This window comes from Perca fluviatilis, chromosome 14, assembly GCF_010015445.1.
Source record: "Perca fluviatilis chromosome 14, GENO_Pfluv_1.0, whole genome shotgun sequence".
In the NCBI taxonomy this organism is placed as follows: domain Eukaryota; kingdom Metazoa; phylum Chordata; class Actinopteri; order Perciformes; family Percidae; genus Perca; species Perca fluviatilis.
The window spans coordinates 6,198,158-6,220,912 of NC_053125.1; the positions used below are offsets into that span (position 1 = coordinate 6,198,158).

The 22,755-nt window shown below is 41.1% G+C and overlaps 1 protein-coding gene across 6 annotated transcripts in view; it reads right to left on the reverse strand.

Moving 5' to 3' along the window:
* gal3st4 (galactose-3-O-sulfotransferase 4) overlaps positions 1–22,103 on the reverse strand; it is a 42,340-nt gene extending 20,237 nt beyond the window's left edge. For 2 of the 6 annotated variants that reach the window (XM_039823013.1, XM_039823012.1), the window contains exons 1-2: positions 7,301–7,626; positions 4,943–5,059 (exon numbers count right to left, since the gene is read on the reverse strand). In XM_039823013.1, coding sequence (XP_039678947.1) covers positions 4,943–5,059; positions 7,301–7,323 — 140 coding nt within the window. In that variant the 5' untranslated portion in view covers positions 7,324–7,626. Of the gene's footprint in view, positions 1–4,942; positions 5,060–7,300; positions 7,630–21,823 lie in introns of those variants that run through there. The other 4 variants (XM_039823018.1, XM_039823017.1, XM_039823016.1 and 1 more) reach the window with 3 other exon arrangements.
* Positions 22,104–22,755: the final 652 nt, after the last annotated feature.

The following is a 22,755-nucleotide window of genomic DNA, read 5'->3' on the forward strand; positions in this document are numbered from 1 at the left end:
AAAGAGACACATATTTTTCTCAGAATATGATGGAGACCAAAACCAGAGCTAAAACGAGAGTGAATATTGGACTAACTTACATCAGATGGACACAAACATGACTCCAAATAAAAGGTTATGTTGCTCTGTGTCTGCTGGATATGTAGTGCACATAGGCAACTTTTTGCTAACATGTTCAACATGACTTAAAAAGGTGATACGTCAATGTTGTTAACTTTACAATCCCCATGTGGCCAAACAATCAATTAATGCAGCTTTGATTTGAACTACTTTTTATCCATAATGTTCAAATGTTTCTGCATTTTTTGCAGTGACATTTTAAACTAATGATTAAAACAATCTGATTGTAGAAGTAAATGATAACCAACAACTCAAGAAAAACTTCTTTGCTCATCAACTTTATCCTTCTTAACTTAAAGACACTTAGACTGCTGAGCTGTGTCGTCATTCTTGTGAGCTACAAAAAGCTTTTGGGGATGTATGAGTAGAAAGTTGCCGGCAGATGCATACTAGACCCTGGCCGGTAAGTGCATGACTAAATTCTAAAAGGGCATGTTCTTTAACTTTTTAATAGTCAAATCTAAGGGATCCTTATTGTAAGTATCAGTATTGGCATCCCACTCAAAAATCCAGCAGGCTTTAATGCGTAGGTCAGTTAGAAGGCAGCATACTTTTTAAAGCCAGTTGTTATGCTCTGACCACACCATAGAAATGATCTCAACAGGCAAAGGGACTGCAACCTGAACCTCCCTCAGGGCCCTTGGACCCAGATGTTTAGAGGTTTGAGTGAAGGAGTTAAATAGTTAGCTTTGAAGAGGGCCTCTGCTCCACAAGACGAGAGAGGTTAAAGTCAAGTCAAAGACTACTTGAGGGTTAATAATTGTCTTCAGTATTATGGTCTTCTTGTGTGCAGTAAGTCAGTATTATTATCAAAATCATATATCTGTTCAAACTGTCCTTTTGAGAAAAAAATAATTTCCGTTAAAATAAACTCCCAAACCACTTAAAAGTATCAGTACTATATCAGTGTTATCTTGCATGCATTCTTCAAAACAACATTCTTAGTACACTGTTGAGCAAGTTAGCCATTAATAGCAAATGCTCACAAACGTCAACAGAACTTAATAGTGAATAGACGGATTGTCCATTAGCAGTCATAACACTGAGCAGTCTTCTCTTTATTTCTGACTGTAGTGCAATTCCCAATGACGATACAAATTACAAAACATAAAACGTTACAACACAGCTCGTTTCAACATGACAGATACATATTTCACATTTCATGCTGCTAAGAGCTTATTTACAGGTTGTTACTAAAAGACTGAAGTACCCTTTTTATCTTCCTCTCAGCCACCACAGGCTGCTAACACATCTCAGCTCAATGAACCAATGGTACCTTTTTTTCGGTACTTTCCCTCTGCAATAACAAGAAATAATTCAGGTTGTAAAGATAATTGCAAACCTATTTATCCTATTTACTTAGAACATCTTGTTATGTGTTTAGAACATTTTACACTCCACACAAAATAAAACCCCACCCGCTCCCCTCCCAAACCCGTCCCTAAAAACTATCAAATCAAATCATTAAACATTTCTTTCGCTGCCCTGAAACTTGTATTCTTGTATTTGTATCTTATTCTATTTCAGCCTGTTTTTTAATCTTGTTTTAATTACTATTTAATGTTTTATGTAAAGCACTTTGAATTGCCTTGTCGCTGAAATGTGCTGTAGAAAAGAAGTTGCAATCTCCAGCCTGTCAGTAAGTCATAAGGGCATAGAGAACACTGCCTGTCTGTCTAAGAGGAAGTGTCACCGCACCGCGACCGCTTTCGTCTCACCATTATATTGTATTGCAGCGAACGCCTTCTGCGTGGAGTTTTGAAAGTGTTATTAAAAATGTTAATTAAGTTAGTATATTTTAACCATACTTGCAGCTGCTTTACCGGCATTGTCGTGACCGGGTGTGTATGTTTACTATAACACTATGGATAATTCCCAGTGCTTTGGACTAGATCACTGTGATCACCGTCGAATGCTGAGGCGACAGGTAGGGCTGGGCGATATGGAGAAAATCAGATATCACAATCATTTTTGACCAGATACCTCAATGTCGATACTGTTGCGATCATAGTGTTAAAATAAACCACAGAAACTACACTGTAGCTCACTTTCCAGCATCACTGACGGATAGCGCCACTTCAATAACTTCATAAGCCACAAACCATGGCAACAACAAGCGTGTCCCAAGCCGCGTGCATCACTTTTTAGTGTCCTATGGAAACAGTTTCTGTTGTGTGAGCTTCTTGCAGCATGCCTGTATTTGGTTGTGTTTTCTCTATTTGCAGTATTTTTTCTAAACACACTTTTATAGCCAAACAAAAAGTGAAATGCTGCAAACAGAGTAAGGGCCAAACCATGACGAAATCTGTGGAAAAGTGTTGCTTCATTCACTGTGAAGGCAACGTTTGGCTTTAAAGTCAGACTTAGCGGACTACAACAATCTGCAGACTATGCAGGCCAATGTGTCTCTTTTACATCACCTTTGATCAAATCATTAGTTGACTTATCAAAAAAAGCATTAACAGATAAATTGACGATGAAAAATATGATTAGTTGCTAGGGCTGAACGATTAATGAAATTTGAAAACATGCGATTAGCTGATCGTGAATCGAATGTGAATATTTAGTTGAATGTTTGGTGTAACATTTGATTCAAAAATTCGTATTCCTCTTTCCATTATTATATTTACTGTTTTTTCATGAGATGCATGCTGAAATAATGTTACATATCACAGATTGTTTACAGAAATGTCCTATCTTCAGTGGATCTTTCATTTATTTTTCATGACTTTATTTACCATTAGCGTAGAAGGTGCAATATGTAGTGGTGGGGAAAATCGCAAATAGAATCATAATCGCAATATCTGGCGTGAAAATCGGAATTTGATTTTCCCCCCCCAAATTGTTCAGCCCTATTAGTTGCACTAAAAAATGAAAATAGTAGTATATTATGGTTAGGAATAGGGCTGCCTGATATGAGGAAAATGTCTAATTGCAATTATTTATTTTTTTGGGGCATTTTTAGGCATTTCTTCGACAGGACAGCTGAAGACATGAGAGGGGAGAGAGTGACACGCAGCAAAGGGCCGCAGGTCGGAGTCGAACCCCGCACCGCTGCGTCGAGGCGTAAACCTGCTGTGACAACTGAGCTATCCGGGCGCCCCTAATTGCAATTATTTTGACACATATGATTCACGATATTGAAGGGAATGATCATTTGTGTATCATTATTCTCACTTTCATTGAAAATTATTAGAATAAAAAATGATTATAGTGTGATTTTTGCAAAGATCTGTACCAAACAAAGTCTGTAGTCTGTAGGATATGATTTGTAGGCCCAGGACATCTCTGCAGCAAATATATTAACAAATATTGCGTCCCCTCTGCGATTTGGATATTGCACTAGTCCATATTGTGATTTCGATAAAATTGCGATTAATTGTGAAGCCCTAGTTAGGAAGAGACACACTTAACTAATATCATGTACATAATCCATCTGTAAAGCCAATATATTGCTCCAAGCCACGTCCTTGAACACAACGATTCTTTGTTTGTTTGGTAAAGAAGTGTCCTGTGATTAAGGGTACCACCAGTACATTTAGCTGCCGTATGGTTCTCCTCAGTTCCTCAGTGTGGTTCTTGTGGTTGCCACTGTCACATGGTGAGCAGACAGCTGAGCAAGCTGAAAAACCGTCATCTCATGCTGCCGTGGTAAGCAGCTGTGCACGTACACAGGAACAGCAGTCACATTTAACAGGCGTGATAGGAACAGCTTGTGCCTCAATGGTATGATAAAATAAAAAAATAATGACCCTACCTCTCACTTGATTTATTACCTCAGTAAACATTATCCTAACGAGTTTATGGCCTCGATCGCTAGTTTCAAGTCTTTTCAAGTCAATACAGCATGGTGTTCATTTAGTAAATTATGGTCCCATTCATTTTAAAATGAGATAAGATAAAACATGGGATGTTTTAGGGGCGCGACGACACGCCGACCTGTCAAGCCGGACAGAGGCTTAGCAATGCTAACCATGGCACTGTGTACATTTAAATAGCCGTGAACTTTTTTTGAGGTGTTTTTGTCTTAAACTTTCGGTAGCACCTTGTCAACCAAGCAAGCAAGCTAGCGCTAGTCTATATCCACGACGTTTTCTTTGTGTTGGAATTTTAACCTCCGGTGGATTTCTGAGGACTATGGTTAACTGCTCCTCAGATCTCTGCAGGGTAAATCCAGACAGCTAGCTAGACTATCTGTCCAATCTGAGTTTTCTCTCGCACGACTAAAACAACTTTTGAACGTACACATGTTCCATCAAAACAAGTTCCTTCCCGAGGCTATTTTGCAGAGTCAGCGTTACTCCGCCCGGCGCTTAGCACCACCCAAGATATAAAGATAGAATAAACCAGAGCATGTTTTTCTCCCACTCCGGAATGCTGTGTGGACTAGCCAGACCTTTCTCCGCAGCGCTGTGGAGGAAGGTCTGGCAATGCAAGACTAAGCTAGCGCTAGCGTAAGCTGGAAGCTTTAGGGGAAAATTACAGATGCTCTGTGTACTGCAGTTCATGCGGATGAATAGCACCAGTTTGTGCTAAACTCCGCTGAATGACTTGCTTCAGAAGGGTTGAAAATTGCCAACTTTCTCTCTTTAGCGTTTAGCCTAGCGCAGCGCCATTGCAACCACAGATGGCACAGTCTATGATGTGATGTCCCCCAACTGGGCTGCGTCAATCTGCTGTCTGTGTCCATAGAATATTAACTTAAAGTGCTGGTGTGTCCAAGGCTAACAACTGCAATGCAAAAGATACAGTATAACTGAAACGGCAGCTAAAGCTAAACATTTATTTTTTTTTTTAAATACGAGTACATGATATAAGATACCTCTTGTTGAAGATGACCCCCAACAGCTGGCCAGCAAACCCAATGGCAACGAAGAGCAGCAGCGCCTTCCACATCCACACTGGACCCAACCGACCACAAACCAGCAACCGCAACATCCTGGGAGGAGGGGGAGAGGGGAGGATGGATGGATGGGTGGGAGGATGGATGGATGGATGGGGGGGTGGATGGAGATTCAGGGAGCAAAGAAGAAAACAGAGAGGAGATGCAAAAATAGAAGTAAAGAACACAATGGGTCAAATGAGAGAAGCAATGGAGTGGAATAAGAGATTGGGGGTGGGGGACAAAGGGATGGATGGGTGAGGAAAGAGAAATTATATTACAGTGTGAGGGGGGAGGAGTGGGACCAAGGGTGATGATGTCATAGAAAAAGAGAGGGGATGAAGAGATGGGCAGAGAGCGTGGGAGAGAGAGAATGGCGGAGGAGGTTGGGGAGGGGTGGCGAGGCAAAAAGGAGGGATAGAGGGAGGGAGAGATTCAGATGAGTCATAAAGTAAACATGACTAAGGCATCATCATCATCATCATCAGGGAGGAAAGCAGCTTGAAGCGTCCAGAGACCTGCTGCAATCTCTAGATCCTAAAGATATTGTTCAGAACTGAATGAGTCTCATCAATATGTCTGCTGATAGTTATGATGATTTGTTCCTTGCCATATATATATATATATATATATATATATATGAGATAAACAAACTTTTACCGTGTCATTCTAAATAAGTGCTATTCCTTTGATACCTCCGAATTTGAGCTACTTCAGTGCACCGCAACATAGTGGCAAAGGGAGAAAATAACTGTCCAATCAGAGCTGAGCCTCTAAATGACGCGCTCAACGCAAACATGCCTGCGGGCCTAAGGCTGGAGAGAGACGGGAAAAGAGCCTGCCTGTGTGAGAACAGCGGGCTTAGGTCATTATGGCAACAGGACTTTATGGTAATATTGAATTTGAACGTTATTGATCCGTCTGTCCTTTGTGGTCTGCAGTTTGCAGCAGCACATGAAACCGTGGCTGTGATGTCAAAGCCCAGAGACAGGGAGAGAGTTTGCACAAGGATATTTATTTGTTTTTTTTAATTCCTGCTACTGTACCCCTGAACAACTGCATTTGGGCGCTCAGTGGTGCAGAACTGGACTTGCGAGTGGGAGATCACATTTTGCACATTTGCATACCACCATGTTCATTTACACTGCAAGCAAATGCGGTCTTTACGAGTGCTCTGTTCTTTATCGCTGCTGCCCTGTTACACAATAAGAACAGTTAACCATAGTGACCGGCAGCTCGCGGTGCCCGCACCCCCCCACCCCCAAAAACAACAACAATAAGTCATCTAAGGACATCTTTAGAGTCTGTTTCATACATGTAGACAGACTCTAAAGATGTCCTTTTTTCATCCTTCATGCTAAATAATGAATTGAAAAAAGGTTAGTTATGAACTAAATTGATAACAATGAGTAACGATAATTAATCATTAGTTGTAGTGTCAAATTATTATAGTCATTTTTTAAATCTATTGCTTAAACAACTAGTTGATCAATCGATTGATCGACAAAACATTGATCAACTTGTTCACTACATTCGGACATTTTTTTAGTCAAACAATTTTACAACAAATCAGTCCCCATGAAAAGTGCTGTTTATTGCTGTCCTAATTACACTGACTATGTAGATGTGATATTGTGTAATAACACATGGTAAATGGGTTGTAAAGGGTGCTGTTAGTGAGCAAAATAGGACAGAACTTGCATGAATAGTTGTTAGATGCAAAACACGTTGTTACACAAAATTGTAAATTGATTTGCCAAATGCTAAATACTTGCAATTTGAATAGAGACACCAAATAACTTCCATTGGCTACAGAACAGAAACCAACAGGACAGTTTTCACTGGGGCCTGGTGGTACTCAGTCAAAGTGCTGCTCACACTAGCCATATAATATAAAACATATGTTATAAATATATGGAACGCAGAGGTAAAAAAGTCCCAGCAGAAGATGGGTGATACAGAGTGGAGGAATCAGCGGTGGCCACCACCCCACTGTCTCCACCACAACACAAAGAAGCCTTTAGTCTAGCCCACATCACAGATCCCCCCTCCCTCCCCTCCAATGGATGGACTGCAAAAAAAAAAAATGTCAAGAGAAAGGCCTTTGAAGCAGCCCCTCCAGCCCTCCACCCACACCTTTTTCCCTCTTTCCCTGCAGGAGCGCCGCGCAGCGCCGCAGCCGCCTTTTATTCCCTGCAATCACTGACTGCATCCCCCGGACGCTGTGCTTCACCGACTCCCTTCTCTGGCCGGTTCTCGCACTCCACCCGGCTCCTGCTAAGCTATAGCTAACGTTACCTGGCTCTCCGTCTGAAAAGCATAGCTGAGTCCCCGGGCCGGTATCGGTGACGGTGTTATTGTGCAGCTGCAGAGCGCTCGGGGCATCTCGAAGGCTTCAGCTGCAGCCGGTCCGTCCGCCGCCGGTACAGATCAGGCCATGGAGCCGGAGCCGCAGCGGCCCCACACGGAGCCCGGGTCGGTCTGTAGGATGCTGAACGCTGCTTTTAGCCCTCACCGAGGCTCTAACCGAATTCCCTCTGTCTGGGCACAGACCGCTCTAACGTTATTCTCCCGACTGCCGATACACACACACACTGGGACAGAACGCAGAAAGGGAGTCTGTGTGCGTGCGTGTAGTACTTCCGGTTACAAAATAAAAGCGTTTTTACGTACATGCAGCACAACAATCCACAAGAACCTAGGGCTGCTTGATAAGGGAAAAAAATATCACAATCCCGATTATTTTGGTCAATATTGAAATCCTGATTATTTAACACCATTACCCATTGACTTTTGAAAAGGCTGTGCAATTACTGAATTTAAAAAAAAAACTGAAAAACTTAAACAAAGCAACAGTGAAAATACCTTGAACTGTGAAATTTCCCTTCATACTTTTCCTGTTTTATTTTGTTGTTTTTTTTAATTCAGAACACAAGACAAAATTTCAGAACTGACCAACATGGCGGCTCGTTTAGAAACTTCTTTTTTGACAAAAATAATTAACAAAAAATATGTTTCCGAAACATTTTACTAAATAGTCTGCGGTGTGTTCTAATTCTAAACTCTGGTGGATTTATGAGTCTTTCTTAAGGGGCCACGAGTCGAACTGGACGCTCCTGATTTGCATAGAGTAGCCTGGATTCATCTTTATGCAAATAAGGAACGGGCAACCCTACGTCCCGTCTCTCGAAAAGTCGTCGCGGCGCTGCCAGAATGTATTGCCCGGCCGCTTACATAGACAACAAATGGAAAACATGGAAGTGACGGTTGCCAGTGGACACGTACCACGATGGGAGGGGTCAAGAGGCTGTAGCCACATGCAGCAGGCCATGCTTTAGCCAGGATTTGTAAATACTGAGGCCGTGAGTCCAATTTCGCATTTCAGTGTTGAATTATATTTTCAGCAACTTGTATCACAAGTAGCTAGATGTTTGCGGTTTAAAAAAAGCCTCCACACCTGTATTTCATTCTGGTGGAGAATTCTAAATCCCTACCGACACTGACCTGGAGGAATAGAGTTCAATGGCAAATTCATGCTTTTATTTTGAAGACAACGTTCTTGCATTTCCAGCGTGGTTTGTTTCACTTCTTTCACCTTGACAAAGCAGGTTTGCTGAATCTGACGTCACCCTGTAAAGCTGACAGGCATCCAGAGAAAAATGTTTTCCACATATGAGAACTCTGAGAAGCACAACTTTAGATGTGAGCATGTCTGTGTGTTATTATTGTGTTTGAGAAATGTTTTGGATGTGCAGTGTGATGTGTACAGTTTACCTTCTCTTTAACGTTTGATACTGTAAGGATATTTTGCTAGTAATACGTACTGTACCTATACTTAAGTAGGCTAGGAGCACTTTTGTGTTAGTACTTTCACGTAAGTAAAGGACCTGAGTACTAATTCCGCCACTGGCTACTTTCCAAAAGCAGTGGTGGAATGTAACTAAGTACATTTACTCAAGCACTGTACTTAAGTACAAATGTTGAGCTACTTGTACTTTACTTGAGTCTTTTCTTTTCATGCCACTTTCTACTTCTACTCCACTACATTCCAGAGAGAAATATTGGACTTTTTACTCCACTACATTCATCTGTTACAGCTTTAGTTACTTTACACATTAAGATTTTTGAACACAAATCACACGTAGTTTATACAATGTTTTATTCTAACTTCCCGACAATATATCTGAGTAAACAAGTCCAGCTGAAGTGATTAGCTGATTAAACACTTAGTTGATTGACACAACTGTTTGGATCGTTTCCAGTTTCTAAAATGGGTTAGGGTTTTTCTTGCATTGAGTACTTTTACTTTTACTACTTTAACCCTTCTGTTGTCCCCGGGTCAGATTTGACCCGTTTTCCAGACAATTCTTCATAAAGTAGTTTTGGGATGTCCTGGCTAATATTTGACATATACCAGTCTAATCCAAAATAACTAATAATTTCTCCTCATTTTCCTCAGAAATTAGGTATCATTTCATGTAAATTAGGTTGTATTGACCATCAATGCAAAAAATAATAAGTGTAAAACTAGTTGAAATGAGTTGGGGTGAACTCGGCATAGAAGATGGGAGATAGTATTTGGTGATGAATTATACTTTTCTATGCTTTATAAACTTGCAGAAACTGCAGAACTTTCACTCGTAACAAAGTATTTTTACAGTGTGGTATTAGTACTTTTACTTGAAGTGCTCATATTATGCATTTGGGTTTTTCCCTTTCCTTTATTGCGTTATATATCTTTTTTTGTGCATGTTATAGGTTTACAAAGTGAAAAAGCCCAAAGTCCTCCCCAAAGGGACTTACCATCTCCAACAGAAAACACTGTTCACCAACTGCTCCAAACAGCTCTATTGTAGTCCAGCCTTTACTTCAGAGACAAACGTGGTCACTTTGTAACACGTTATAATGCTCGCCTAGCTGCTAGCATGGCACGCCCTCATACTCTGCTTCTGACTGGCTAGTAGTCCTTACCTAGCTACTGTAAGGGCACGCCCTCATACTCTGCTTGTGACTGGCTAGTAGTCCTTACCTAGGTACTGTAAGGGCACGCCCTCATACTCTGCTTCTGACTGGCTAGTAGTCCTTACCTAGGTACTGTCAGGGCACGCCCCCATACTCTGCTTCTGACTGGCTAGTAGTCCTTACCTAACTACTGCGCATGTGCGACTCCCAACAAAGATGGAACAGAAGTGTGATGCCTCACTCTGTACAGACTGATCTCAATAAGTGTATATATGACACGCCAATTCGTATGCCATTTTCACATGTTATCAAGACGCATAGTCGCTTTTTAGCGTGTTTATCAACACTGTTTGGCCTCCATTGACTTACATTACCTTGCGATTGTGTGTGAATTGACGCCGTAGCGAGTAGTATGAAAGGGCGAAAATCCACGTAGGGAGGTTGGTCGGGGTGGAGGATGGGTCAAACACAGGACTTTAACCCAGGAGAGCGGGGATTGTGTCCCGCATGTCATGTTTCCTAAACCCAACCGTCCGAAATGCGATTATGTGTCTTGATAACACGCCAAAATACATACATACGCCACTTATTGAGATCAGTCTGCAACCCGTCCGCTGTATACGGCGTAGACATACACGCGGATAGCTCAAAATGCGTACAGATAACACGCCAACTTTCCAAGTGGCGTGTATGTTTACGCGAAGTCATGAGGTCACGTTTCTCTGTAGCTAAAACAGAGAGCTCAACACACAGGGTGAAAAGAGGAGCTGCAGCAATGTGCAGCACAACAAAAATATGGTGTTTTCTGAAAATTAAACCACGTAAACCTATTCTGGTACAACCTCTAAATACAATTATGAACCTGAAATCTGAATACTTCTCCCATCGCTGTCCAAAAGCCACATCTCAACTGTGCATGTTGAGAAAGCTGGAAAGATTTCAGCTAGAATACAAAGTTTAAAATGTGCGGCGTGATTTGTCCCCTTGAGAGTTTTTTTTGGTCGCTCCCTGCAGAGTTGGGTGCAGGTCATTGCTGCTGCTGCTGCTGCTGCTGCTGCTCAGTAATCTCACACTGCTGCAGCTGTTCCAACATGTCAACCCTGTCCAACAACGACTAACTGCTGCTCAGAGAAATCACATCCGTTGCTAAGTAAAAAAAAGGTAAATAAAAAAGGTCTCTACAAAAACCTAAAATAAATCAAAAGCGTAATATGGCTTTGTGCCCTTATCACATTACAAAAGGCTGCAACTTAATGAGGCTTAATAAGATTAATAAGTATAAATATAAATAAGTATTTCCCCCGCTGTTGAAAAGTAACTAAGTAACTTTTACTCTGAGTACATTTTAAATGAGGTACTTTTTACTTTTACTAGAGTAGATTTTTATACTGGTTATTTTACTTGTACTTAAAGGTGCAGTAGGTAAGCCTTATAAAACTAACTTTCTGTCATATTTGCTAAAACTGACCCTATGTTCCAGTAGAACTACATGAAGCAGGTCATGTACAATGTCCCTTCATACTTTACCTGTTTATCTTTACTTTTCATTCAGAGCACGGGACAAAATACGAGTTTACGTGCAAAATGTAACGTGCAAAATAATCCTTTTTCTCGATTACTGTTTTTGTGATCGTTAGGCCCCAAAGTAGTAATCACGATTAAAATTCAATTAATTGCACAGCACCCTACATTTAACACCATGTTGAACTGTGCAAATTGTATGAAGAGTTGTGTTTGTAGTATATAGGGTTATACAGGGTACAATATACACTGTAAAGTTTACACAGTGTCAAGTTTAGTCTGTATACGTGGCCGGGTTGGTTCAGTGGGTAGAGCAGGCGCACATGTATTTAGAGGTTCATGCCTCGACGCAGAGGTCCAGGGTTCGAATCCGACCTGTGACGATTTCCTGCATGTCTTCCCTTTCTCACCTGTCCTGTCCATTAAAGGTGGAAAAGCCCTGTATACTGTATGTAAACAGTATGTAGTGTATGCAGAGGGTTTTACTTATTGTATTAGAATCAGCTTTATGGCAAGGTAACACAGACAAAGAATTTGACTTTGGTTTTTATTTGCTCTAAATGTACTCCTACAGAAATAGACATACAGCCAGGGCTTTAAATTGACACCCACCAGCCAAATTCGGGTAAAAATGAACTTTGGCGGGTAACATTGTAAAGCTACTAGCCAATTTGGCTGGTGATGAATGAAACAAATGATGCTGCTTTTGTTTGAATCGCCAGGGTGCAGAAACGATGCGACAAGTCAGTGTTGCCAGATTGTTCCGTTTTTTTCCCAACCAAGACATTTGGGCTGTTTTGTGTGTGTGTTTGGCTTGGAAACGTCATTTTTATCTGGCGACACTGCTCGCAGTACTAATACTACATTTCCCATGAACACTATGTTGTGACATGTCATACAACCGTTGGCTACGTGGCTAGCATGTGGTATCGATTTCGAGCTACGCTGAAACAGAGAAGATGAACGGAGCAGCACGAAAGAAACCAGAGGAGCTGAAATCAAAGTAAAGTTAGTTAGGAAACGTGGCTAGTGGAAAATCTGACTGGCTGGTAGCTAGCCATGTTGGCTGCTGATGCAAAAAAAATCATTTAAAGCCCTGCATACAGCTAACAAAAAAGGACAACAAAGGGGCTGAAGTTAACGTTTTTTAGCCACCAGCCTCTGTGGAAGGCGTATTTTAAAATCCACTAGCCATACAGGCTTTTGACCAGCCAATTTTCTGAAAAATGCACGAGCGTCGCTGCTAGGTGGCTTCTTGCTGAGTTGTGGTCCTTCATTGCTTCTAAAGTGAAATTTATTTAGTGCCGACTACAAAAGGATTAACCTTTGCTTTCCCTAAGCCAGACTCATGATAGTCAGCGTTACTGTAATTGAAAAGCATTGAGGTGACTGCCTTATGAAGCTGGTTGAGAGAATGCCAAGAGTGTGCAAAGCTGTCATCGAGGCAAAAAAAACAACAGATTTTTAGACTTTAAAAAAAAGGCAGAATTCAAACACATCGTCCAAACGTCCGTATTTTATGAGTTCGGAGTGAGAACGGGTTGGCATACTGCATAATTCTATATGTGCTATTTTACAGTTTGATCTACTGTACAATAGCCTATAGAAAATAAAAATAAAGAAAAAACATTGAATGAGAAGGTGTGTCCTGAGATGCTGAGATTTGGGAATGTGTACAGGAATCTGCCAGTGTGTAAGAGAATCCGTGTGTGTGCCTAATCAGAATTGTAAATGTGTAGCATAATATGGGACCTTTAACGTCTGCAGAAGAACAACATGTGGAATACTGAGAAGGTCCGTCCCCTATCATTGTCAGTGACTCACTAACTCCACCCCCAGGATTTGGAGGACCAGATCTCCTGAGAGCAGTGAGGGAGATGAGTGGTCGAGCTTGAGCTTCATTTAAAGCTGACGCTTGTTTTAGTCACCACACGACAGCAACGGTCATGAGAATAGTCTAAGCTCTTCAGAGAGCCCGCTCTCTACAGTGCTAAGCATAAGTGAATACACCCATGCTAAAGTTGACTAAAAAGAGGAATAAAAACATAATCTTTTGGAAATCTTAATGCCTTAATTAAAAAAATGAGGAAAAATCCAACCTTTAGGGACACAAATTTTCATTGTGAATGAACAATGTATCATAAATAAATACATGTTCTTCCTTAAAATACAGAGGGCATAAGTAAGTACACCCTTGTGTTAAATTCCCATAGAGGCAGGCAGATTTAAATTTTTAAAGGCCAGTTATTTCATGGATCCAGGATAGTATGCATAATGATAAAGTTCCCTTGGCCTTTGGAATTCAAATAGCCCCCCATCATCACATACCCTTCACTATACCTAGAGATTGGCATGGGGTACTTTCCATAAAATCATCTCTCAATGCAAATCAAACTAACTGAAATAAAACCATAAAAATCAAAATCTGCCTTCCTCTATTGGAATTTAACATAGGGGTGTCTATAATTATGCCCCCTGTAGTTTTATTTATTTACAATACAGGGTGGATTTTTCCTCATTTTTTTAATTAAGGCATTAAGATCAATTTTCTCATAATTTTTGTATTCCTCTTTTTAGTCAACTTTAGCATGGGTGCTACAGCTTAGCACTGTATATACTGTATAAGGGGAAATACATAGGTTCAATTTTAACAAAGCAATGTTTGAATTTAATATGGATATAGGCAGGGTGCAGGTCCGGGGGGTGGTGCTGCATGGCACCGCCAGATGACGGTGATTTCAGGGGCCATGTAGTAGAGTTTAGCCAGATCCCACCCGGTTCTTCTTTTCCTAAACCCAACCCGCGTGTCACGTTTCCTAAACCAAACCGTAGCCTCGCAATTACACGTAGCATCGCGATAACACGCCACGTGGCGTTAGAAATTGCCGTGTACGTTTACGCTGTGACGTTGCAGACTGCCGTCCGCTGTATACAGCGTAGACATACACGCGGATAGCTCAAAATGGGTACAGTGGCGTCATGATGTCACGTTGCGGTGCCATATTATATTGACTCTGTGGACAACGATTTACTGATATCACAAAGTCTGCCATGATTACATTTTCATTGAAAAGGTGGCCTGCAACCAATTCGAGATGATACATAAGCCAATTTAAACACAATCAGTTACATTTATATACAGTATATTTACAAAAAACAACTAAATATGATTTGACGATTTCGTTACTAAGCTCTTCCAGATGTTTAAATTAAAAACTACTACTCTTTTTACTAAAAAGAACAAATGTAAAGTGGGAATTTCGAAATAAAGGCGCATCTTAAAGATGACGATATGTATCGATATTTTCACTTCATATCAATAATATTGCATCAATATATCAATCCAGATCGATTAATTGTTACACACCTAGTTATTACTAAGCTAAAAAAAAATCAATCAATGCAAAGTGATCAAAGCGGTTGAATTTGCTGATTCAGTCAGTGTTTGCGCAGCAGGACGCAGCTCTGGTTCTAAATTTAGAGGTAAAGCCTCTAATCGGTTAACTGCAGCCTTTGTTAAGAAGCGCGGCACCAGCTGCTCCTGCCCAGCCTCCTCCTCCCCCTCCTCCTCCTCCTCTTCCTCCTCCTCCTCCGCCTTACCCATATGGCCCAGAAAACAGCACTGTGTCCAAAACATGAGGCGCTATGGGGGGGAAAGGGGGTGGTGGTGGTGTCTGAACCACAAAGTCAAATTTGAAGGCTTTTATCAGGTGTAAAGACATTGTATACTGTACTAACACATCAAACAACTACGGCTGAACGATTTGGAGAATAAATCGAATTGCAATTTTTCTAAGTTCAGTTAAAGTTCAATATTCACTGTGTAAAAGATAAAACATGTCATACATGAAACACTATCAAAACCGCTCTATATTCTTATGCAAGGATAAGTACATGAATATGAACAGCCAGCAATAAGTGTTTTTCTTTTAATAAGCATGGACCAGTCAAACACAGAACATTTATCACAAAAGCTTAAGGGAATACGCCACCGTTTGTTGAAATAGGGCTTATCACGGTCTCCCCTGGCTGTAGATAGGTGGGCCAACGCATTTTTTGTCTCAGTGCAAGTAATTAGGTTGTTTTTTTGTCTTTTGTTGGCTCACTTTTACTCACAACATGCTAACCGGCAACATAGGATTCCATTCACTACGCTAAGCTAACTAGGGGCGGCGCTGCCGGTGTTGCACCGGACTAAAACAATGCATGCACAAAAAATGCGTTGGCCCAGCTATCTACAGCTAGGGGAGACCGTGATGAGCCCTATTTCTACAAACGGTGGCGTATCCCTTTAAGTTATAATAATAATAATAAAAAAATATTCCAATAAAAAAATATCAGTACTTTCCTGTAATCTGAAATGTCTGATATGCCTCAGTTCAATAGCAGCATCTACATATTACACCTTCTACCATCATGTTAAATGAAGTTATACAAAATACATGAAAGATCCACTGAAAATAGGACATATCACAGCCTGTGATATGTAACATTATTTCAGCATTTAGCTTAAAAAAACAGTAAATATAATAAAAAGAGGAATACAAAATACCAAATATTCAGTTGCATTTGATCAAATCGCGATTTCGATTTGAAAACGATTAACCGTTCAGCCCGACAAACAGCATGCTTCTAGCTGCAATATTGAATGTATTGATTGGCTAATGCAGCATGTTGACTGATGAGGTTGAGACTGTGCTGCTGAACAACTTATTATTATTATTAAAAAATATAGATCTATTTTAAAATATATATATATATATATATATATTTAGTGCGTAGTTTCTGTCTCCCCCATGAGGAATTCTGAGTAATGACAACAAAACTGACGGCGTGATTCACTTTTGTACAGTGTCCATCTTTATATACAGTCTAAGGTACATACTGGCACAAGTTGCTCTCCAACACTGTAGTGGGATACAGCAGCCCACAACAAGGCCACTGTGTGTGTGTATGTGTGTGTGTGTGTGTGTCCTTGTTCCTTATCATATAAATACACTTGCCGTCTGATTGCTGGTGTGTTTTGAAAGGATGTGGAAGAGGAAGTAATTGCAAAACGCAGACAATCAAGTCATCAACAAGGAGCAGCAGTTGACACAGTTCCATCTCTAGAATGTGGGAAATTAACATTTCATTTTTTGAGAAGTAGAACTTCCCCTGATAAGACGTACACGTCGCATCTTAATTAATTTGTATATGCATGCTTGCTGAGCCCTTGCATGAGCCGTGCCGTGGTTTCTCTTCCCCGACCCCTTGTCGTTTTCTTGCCTCTCAGTCTCACTTACTTACACTCGGGGGAAAAGGAACACAAGGATAGTTAGGTCACAGTTTATAACCCCTACTCTAGATTTCAGTCTTTTTAAACTCCCTTTCCAGCTCTGTTTTGAAACTTCCCAAACTTTGGCAGTTCAACGTGTCCTCACACTCCCACACTCCGAAAAGACCATCCATTGCTGATAGCAAAATAACACGGCACTGTTGAGTCACCGATAAGAGTTGCACAAGCGAGTATATTCTGTCATGCAATAGTCAATTAACACATTAAAAACTACCCTAATTAGGATAGCTTTGATATATTGGTTGATTTTAGATTTATATAACGGCACACACTTGTATAAAACAGACAAACCCTGGGACAGGGATAAAGACAGACACTTTATATTCAAATCCAGCACCCCAACCTAAACAAATTTAAAGCTGTAGTGGGTAGAATGCAAAAAAAACTTTTGAAGTAGAGTTAGACCTCTTCCTGCAGCTCTCCCTCTCTCGTCTTTATCGTACGGGCAATGCATGCCCAGAACAGCCAATAGGAACACTCTCTCTCTCTCTCTCTCTGAAATGATCTGTGATTGGCTGACGCCTCCGGTCACGGACTAGATTTTCTGAAGCCTGAATGCAGAGCCATGAGAAGGTGCAGAAGTCTAGTTTTCTGTCAGACCACGTAAATAACGTAACATAACGTAATAATGGAATTTTTACCCAGTGGCGCCAAAAATAGGGTGCCTAGCACAGCTTTAACTTTGTCCTCAAATGTACTTTAGCTCATTGTGAATTTTTGAATTTCATCTGTGAACTTATTTGCATTGGTAATTGTGAGTGAACGTTTGTTTCCACGCCTACAGTCCGGTTCAGGTCATCCGTTAAGCATTTACCATTGACATGGAAGGGAGAACTTTTGCCAGGCCGCCATTGTAGAGAAGAACTATTTGTTCTTAGCGACTTGTCTGGTGAAATAAAGGTTCAGTTAAAAAAAAAAAAAAAAAATAGTTTAGCATGGGCCAAGGAAGAACCCATTTCATTTTGGAGCGGATCCAAATCATGGGGCATTACACCAAATTATTTTTCACTTTCCGTAAAGGGTATCTGTCGTTTTGTTAGTTAGTTTTTTTTTTGTGTCTAAGTAACTGATGGGAACAACAATCTTTGACATTGGTCCAGTAATAAGCGAGATCGCTGCACTCGGCAGTGGCGAAATAAGCTTCAATGAAAGTTAATAGGGTCCAGCTTGTATTTACGTTCACAAAAGTGCTCGTTTTTGCCACTGACTGGCTCAGATTATTTTTCAAAGTGTCTGACAACATTATGGAAAGGATTTCTAAGGAGGTTGACTTTTCGAGAGAGGGCATTTGGCCCTGGTGGAATAAATGTCATTCATCTTAAAATCCATTATAAGCTTTTCGAAACAGCAAATTGACTGTATGTAGGCTACTCCACCACAAATGTGAAACGACTCGAATGAGGTTCTTCCCAGTGACAAATCCTGACAACCATTGATCCATTGCTGTGATCGTCCTGGTGCTCTCATCCAGTTATCTGGTGTATTATCCTGGACCGGTCAGGCGGGGGTAATGCTACAGGATCAGTCAAACAAGATTTCCCCAAACGGTTGGACCAAAATGCCTGGACAGTAAGCCGACAAGTGCTCTGTGTACTTGAGGATATACCAGACAGGCAAGACAAGCAGGGCAATGACAATTACTGTAGTTATGAACTGATCAGGGTTTTTTCTTTTTTTTAAAGGTCCCATGACATGGTGCTCTTTGGATGCTTTTATATAGACCTTAGTGGTCCCCTAAAACTATATCGGAAGTCTCTTTCCCGAAATTCAGCCTTGGTGCAGAATTACAGCCACTAGAGCCAGTCCCACAATGAGCTTTCCTTAGGATGGGCCATTTTTGTGTCTCTAGCTATTGAGGAGGAGAGAGGGCGGGGCAAGGTGGAGGGTGGAGGTGTGGCCTTGACCAACTGCCACTTTTCTCGTTTGAAAGCCATGATGTCTCTCTCTCTCCCATGGGTTGGCCAAATTCTCTGGGCAGGCAAAGCAGAGAAAGGGGAGGTAACCTTGCTTGTTATGACCTCATAACAAGCAAGATTCCAGAACGGCTCATCTGAGCTTTCATTTTCTCAAAGGCAGAGCAGGATACCCAGGGCTCGGTTTACACCTATCACCATTTCAAGCCAATTGGGGACTATAGGCAGGCTGGAGGAACGCATATTAATGTTAAAAAAACTCATAAAGTGAAATTTTCATGCCATGGGACCTTTAAAGAAGAGAGACAATAAATTCATTTCTAGGCTCCATGTTAGTTTTGTGCCCTAATTAACCAGGAGACAGTGTGGTCTTACAAGTAGGGATGCACCGTATCCACTATAAAATACCCACAATGCAGTGCTAATTTGAGTGTACATACGATGATATTTTACCCCTGTATACCACTATGCAACACGGCTGCATTTTCCCGGAAGAGAAGAAGCCGAAGTCACCGCGAAAATTGAAAAGGAAAAATGGAGCGGGCTTTCGTTTCTAAACAGTGGAAATGTAACATGCAACATATACAGTATCTCACAAAAGTGAGTACACCCCTCACATTTTAGTAAATATTTCATTATATCTTTTAATAGGACAACACTGAAGAAATTACACTTCGCTACAATGTAAAGTATTAGGTGTACAGCTTGTATAACAGTGTAAATGTGCTGTCCCCTCAAAATAACTCAACACACAGCCATTAATGTCTAAACCGCTGGCAACAAAAGTCAGTCCACCCCTATGTTAAATAGATTAAATAAATTCCCATAGAGGCAGGCAGATTTTTATTTTTAAAGGCCAGTTATTTCATGGCTCCAGGATACTATGCATCCTGATAAAGTTCCCTTGGCCTTTGGAATTAAAATAGCCCCACATCATCACATACCCTTCACTATACCTAGAGACTGGCATGGGGTACTTTCCATCATCTCTCAATGCAAATCAAACCAGCTATTAGGCTAACTGAAATAAGTGAGTGAATGAGGGAACAGTTTTGAACACAGCTACTGTAGTAGTATAGGAGTCTATATCCACAACGTTCCACTTCCAGGATTGCTCCGGTGCCGCCGAAAATTCCGCTGTATGTCCTTCTTTTCTGCCGATGTCCGTTTCCTTCCGCATTCTTTGTGTTGGAATTTTAAACTATGGATGGATTTCTGAGGACTATGGTTAACTGCTCCTCAGATCTCTGCAGGGTAAATCCAGACAGCTAGCTAGACTATCCAATCTGAGTTTTCTTCAAAAACTACTTTTGAACGTACACATGTTCCACCAAAACAAGTTCCTTCAAGAGGCTATTTTGCAGAGACACCGGGGCTCCGTGTGGAGCTTAGCACCGCCCAAGACAATTGTGATTGGTCTAAAGAAATGCCAATAAACCAGAGCGTGTTTTTCTCCCATCCCGAAATGCTGTGTGGACTAGCCAGACCCTCCTCTGCAGCGCTTTGGAGGAAGGTCTGGCAATGCGAGACTAGGTTTAGAGTGACCCTATGAGAGGTAACATGAAACAGGCGACTTCCGGTCACAGCTTTCAGAACAAAACAACTCTTATGTTGGCATTTAGCTACAGTATTTTAGCCCAGTGGTTTTCAAAGTGGGGTCTGGGGACCCTCAGGGGTCCTTGAGGGGATTCCAGGGGTTCACCAGCAAAAATGGAATCATTTATTTTCACTATAATTCCATCCATACGTATCACAATGACAATATGTATGACTATTTGGATCACAGGTTTCATACACGTTCTGTAATAAAACATCTAATAGCAAAAATCCTATCAGATGTGGGACCCTGGGACCAAATCAGATGGGGGTCCGTGGACTAATTTGTGTCAGTTTAGGGGTCCTTTAAGTTTAGCCTTGGGTAAAGCCTGAAATACAGCAATATAGGCTACATTTTTACAATTATAATCATGAGTTGGTTCTTATTGCCTGTTGTTTTACGAAATGGAGAAGACATCGTTGTGAACAACATTGTATTTTCTTTCTTTGTTGGTTTATTATTAATGTGTTAATGATCTGTTGTTTTGTGAACACAGGTTAATATTTCATGTTCAGATTCGATTGCTGGAATCACTTTTCTTTATAAATCTCTTGCTATTTGATTCTGCTCAGTAGCTAGTAGGCTAGCCTAGTACAAAATAAAAGTTTGTGAATGTTGTCGGGAAAAATGGGGAAAGTAGGCTACTTGAGCTTTCTGGAGTGGGGAGACCCAGTAAACACACATATGGTTATCGTGTCATCTTTTCTTGATTTTATTGTGTCATCTTTTCTTGATTTAGTCTGGGTGGGTGGTGATGATGGATTTAATAAAACATTTTTTTTATCACAATAATAAAAGTTGAATTAGCCTAAGCTTTATTTGAAAAGAAGTCGCGAGCCCACCGTGCAGTATCGGTTGTTGGACGTAAGACTTGCAATAATAACAATAATAGGCTACATAAAGTCTAAATGTCTGAAATGACATTTACCCCGTTAAGTTAGGGCTGGGCGATAGGGAGACAATCAGATATCACGATATTCTTGACCAAATACCTCGATATCGATATTGCGGCGATATTGTAGGGTTGACAATTGGTGCTTTAACAAAACATCTTCACACTTAGATTTTAGATAAATAATCATCAGTAATGTGGACATGATGTCTAAAGTGGGGAAAAGGCAAATAATAGAAGAGCTAGTGACAGTCTGGTAAGAGTACACCACTTTACTGTAATGCAGCCTTTAAATCCAGTAAAAGACGATACTTTATGTCATATCACGATATTACGATATCCAAAATCTAAGACGATATCTAGTCTCATATCACAATATCGATATAATATTGATATATTGCCCAGCCCTACATTAAGTGTATGAATTCCAAAGTGGAAATGTAGCCTTACAATTTATGTTGAAGGGAAATGTAGCCTACAGAACGTCCGGTATTTTTCTTGCCTATATCCCCAGTTTGACGCACGCGACCCTGTCCCCCCCCCCCAGCCTACGTTAGCCTACTGTTAGCCTAAATGTTTGAATATGAAGTAGACTCACCTCGTTTCAGAACGTCGACGTGGACTGTGTCGTCAAAAAACTGAGCTCCTGCTGTTGGACCTGTAGTTGCTCTCCAGCGGAATTCCAGCAGGAGACCGCTGAAAAAGTCCGTCAAACTCCCGGGCTTGTGGTCAAACTCCCAGACAGCATAGCCTACCGCGGTCCGGTTGTGGACACAAACACCGACTGTTCCCCGCTCCGTCTCTCTCCGCCTGAACGCAGAAGCAGCGCGTGCAGCGCGGAGCCGTCATCTGAAACCTCCGCGGAGCTTTCATCAATCCCTCCGGTCCTCCTCCTCTCCCCCCCACCCCTCTCCTCTGCTTTCCCGCAGACAGGCAGCGCCTCCGATCCGTTTAGCCGACCTCCCCCTCTTGTGCTTCCACACACACAGCCTACTGTGAAACATTTCTGCCATTTGTCCCATTCTAACGAGCCTCTGATAGAGGAGCCGTATATGCTGTCATGGAATGTAGCCTAACTAAGTACATTTACTCAAGTACTGCACCTAAGTACAAATGTGAGATAGTCTACTTGTACTTGAGTAGGCTAGCTACCTGAGTCTTTTCTTTCCATGCCACTTTTAGCTTCTACTCCACTCGAGACATATTGCACTTTTTACTCCACTACATTTGCTACACTACATCCACTACAGCTTTAGTTACTAGTTAGGGTTAGGGTTAGGGTTAGGGACTACCCAACAATATATAGGCTTACAAGTCCAGCTGAAATGATTAGCCATTAAACACTTACAGTTAATTGACAGAACTGTTTTGATCGTTTACAGTTACTAAAATGTGCATTGGGTACTTTTAATACTTTAAGAACATTTTCCTGATGATTCTATACATACTTTTGCTAAAGTGACATTTTCAATGCAGGACTTTTACTTGTAACAGAGTATTTTTACAGTGTGGATGATGGAAGTAAAGGAT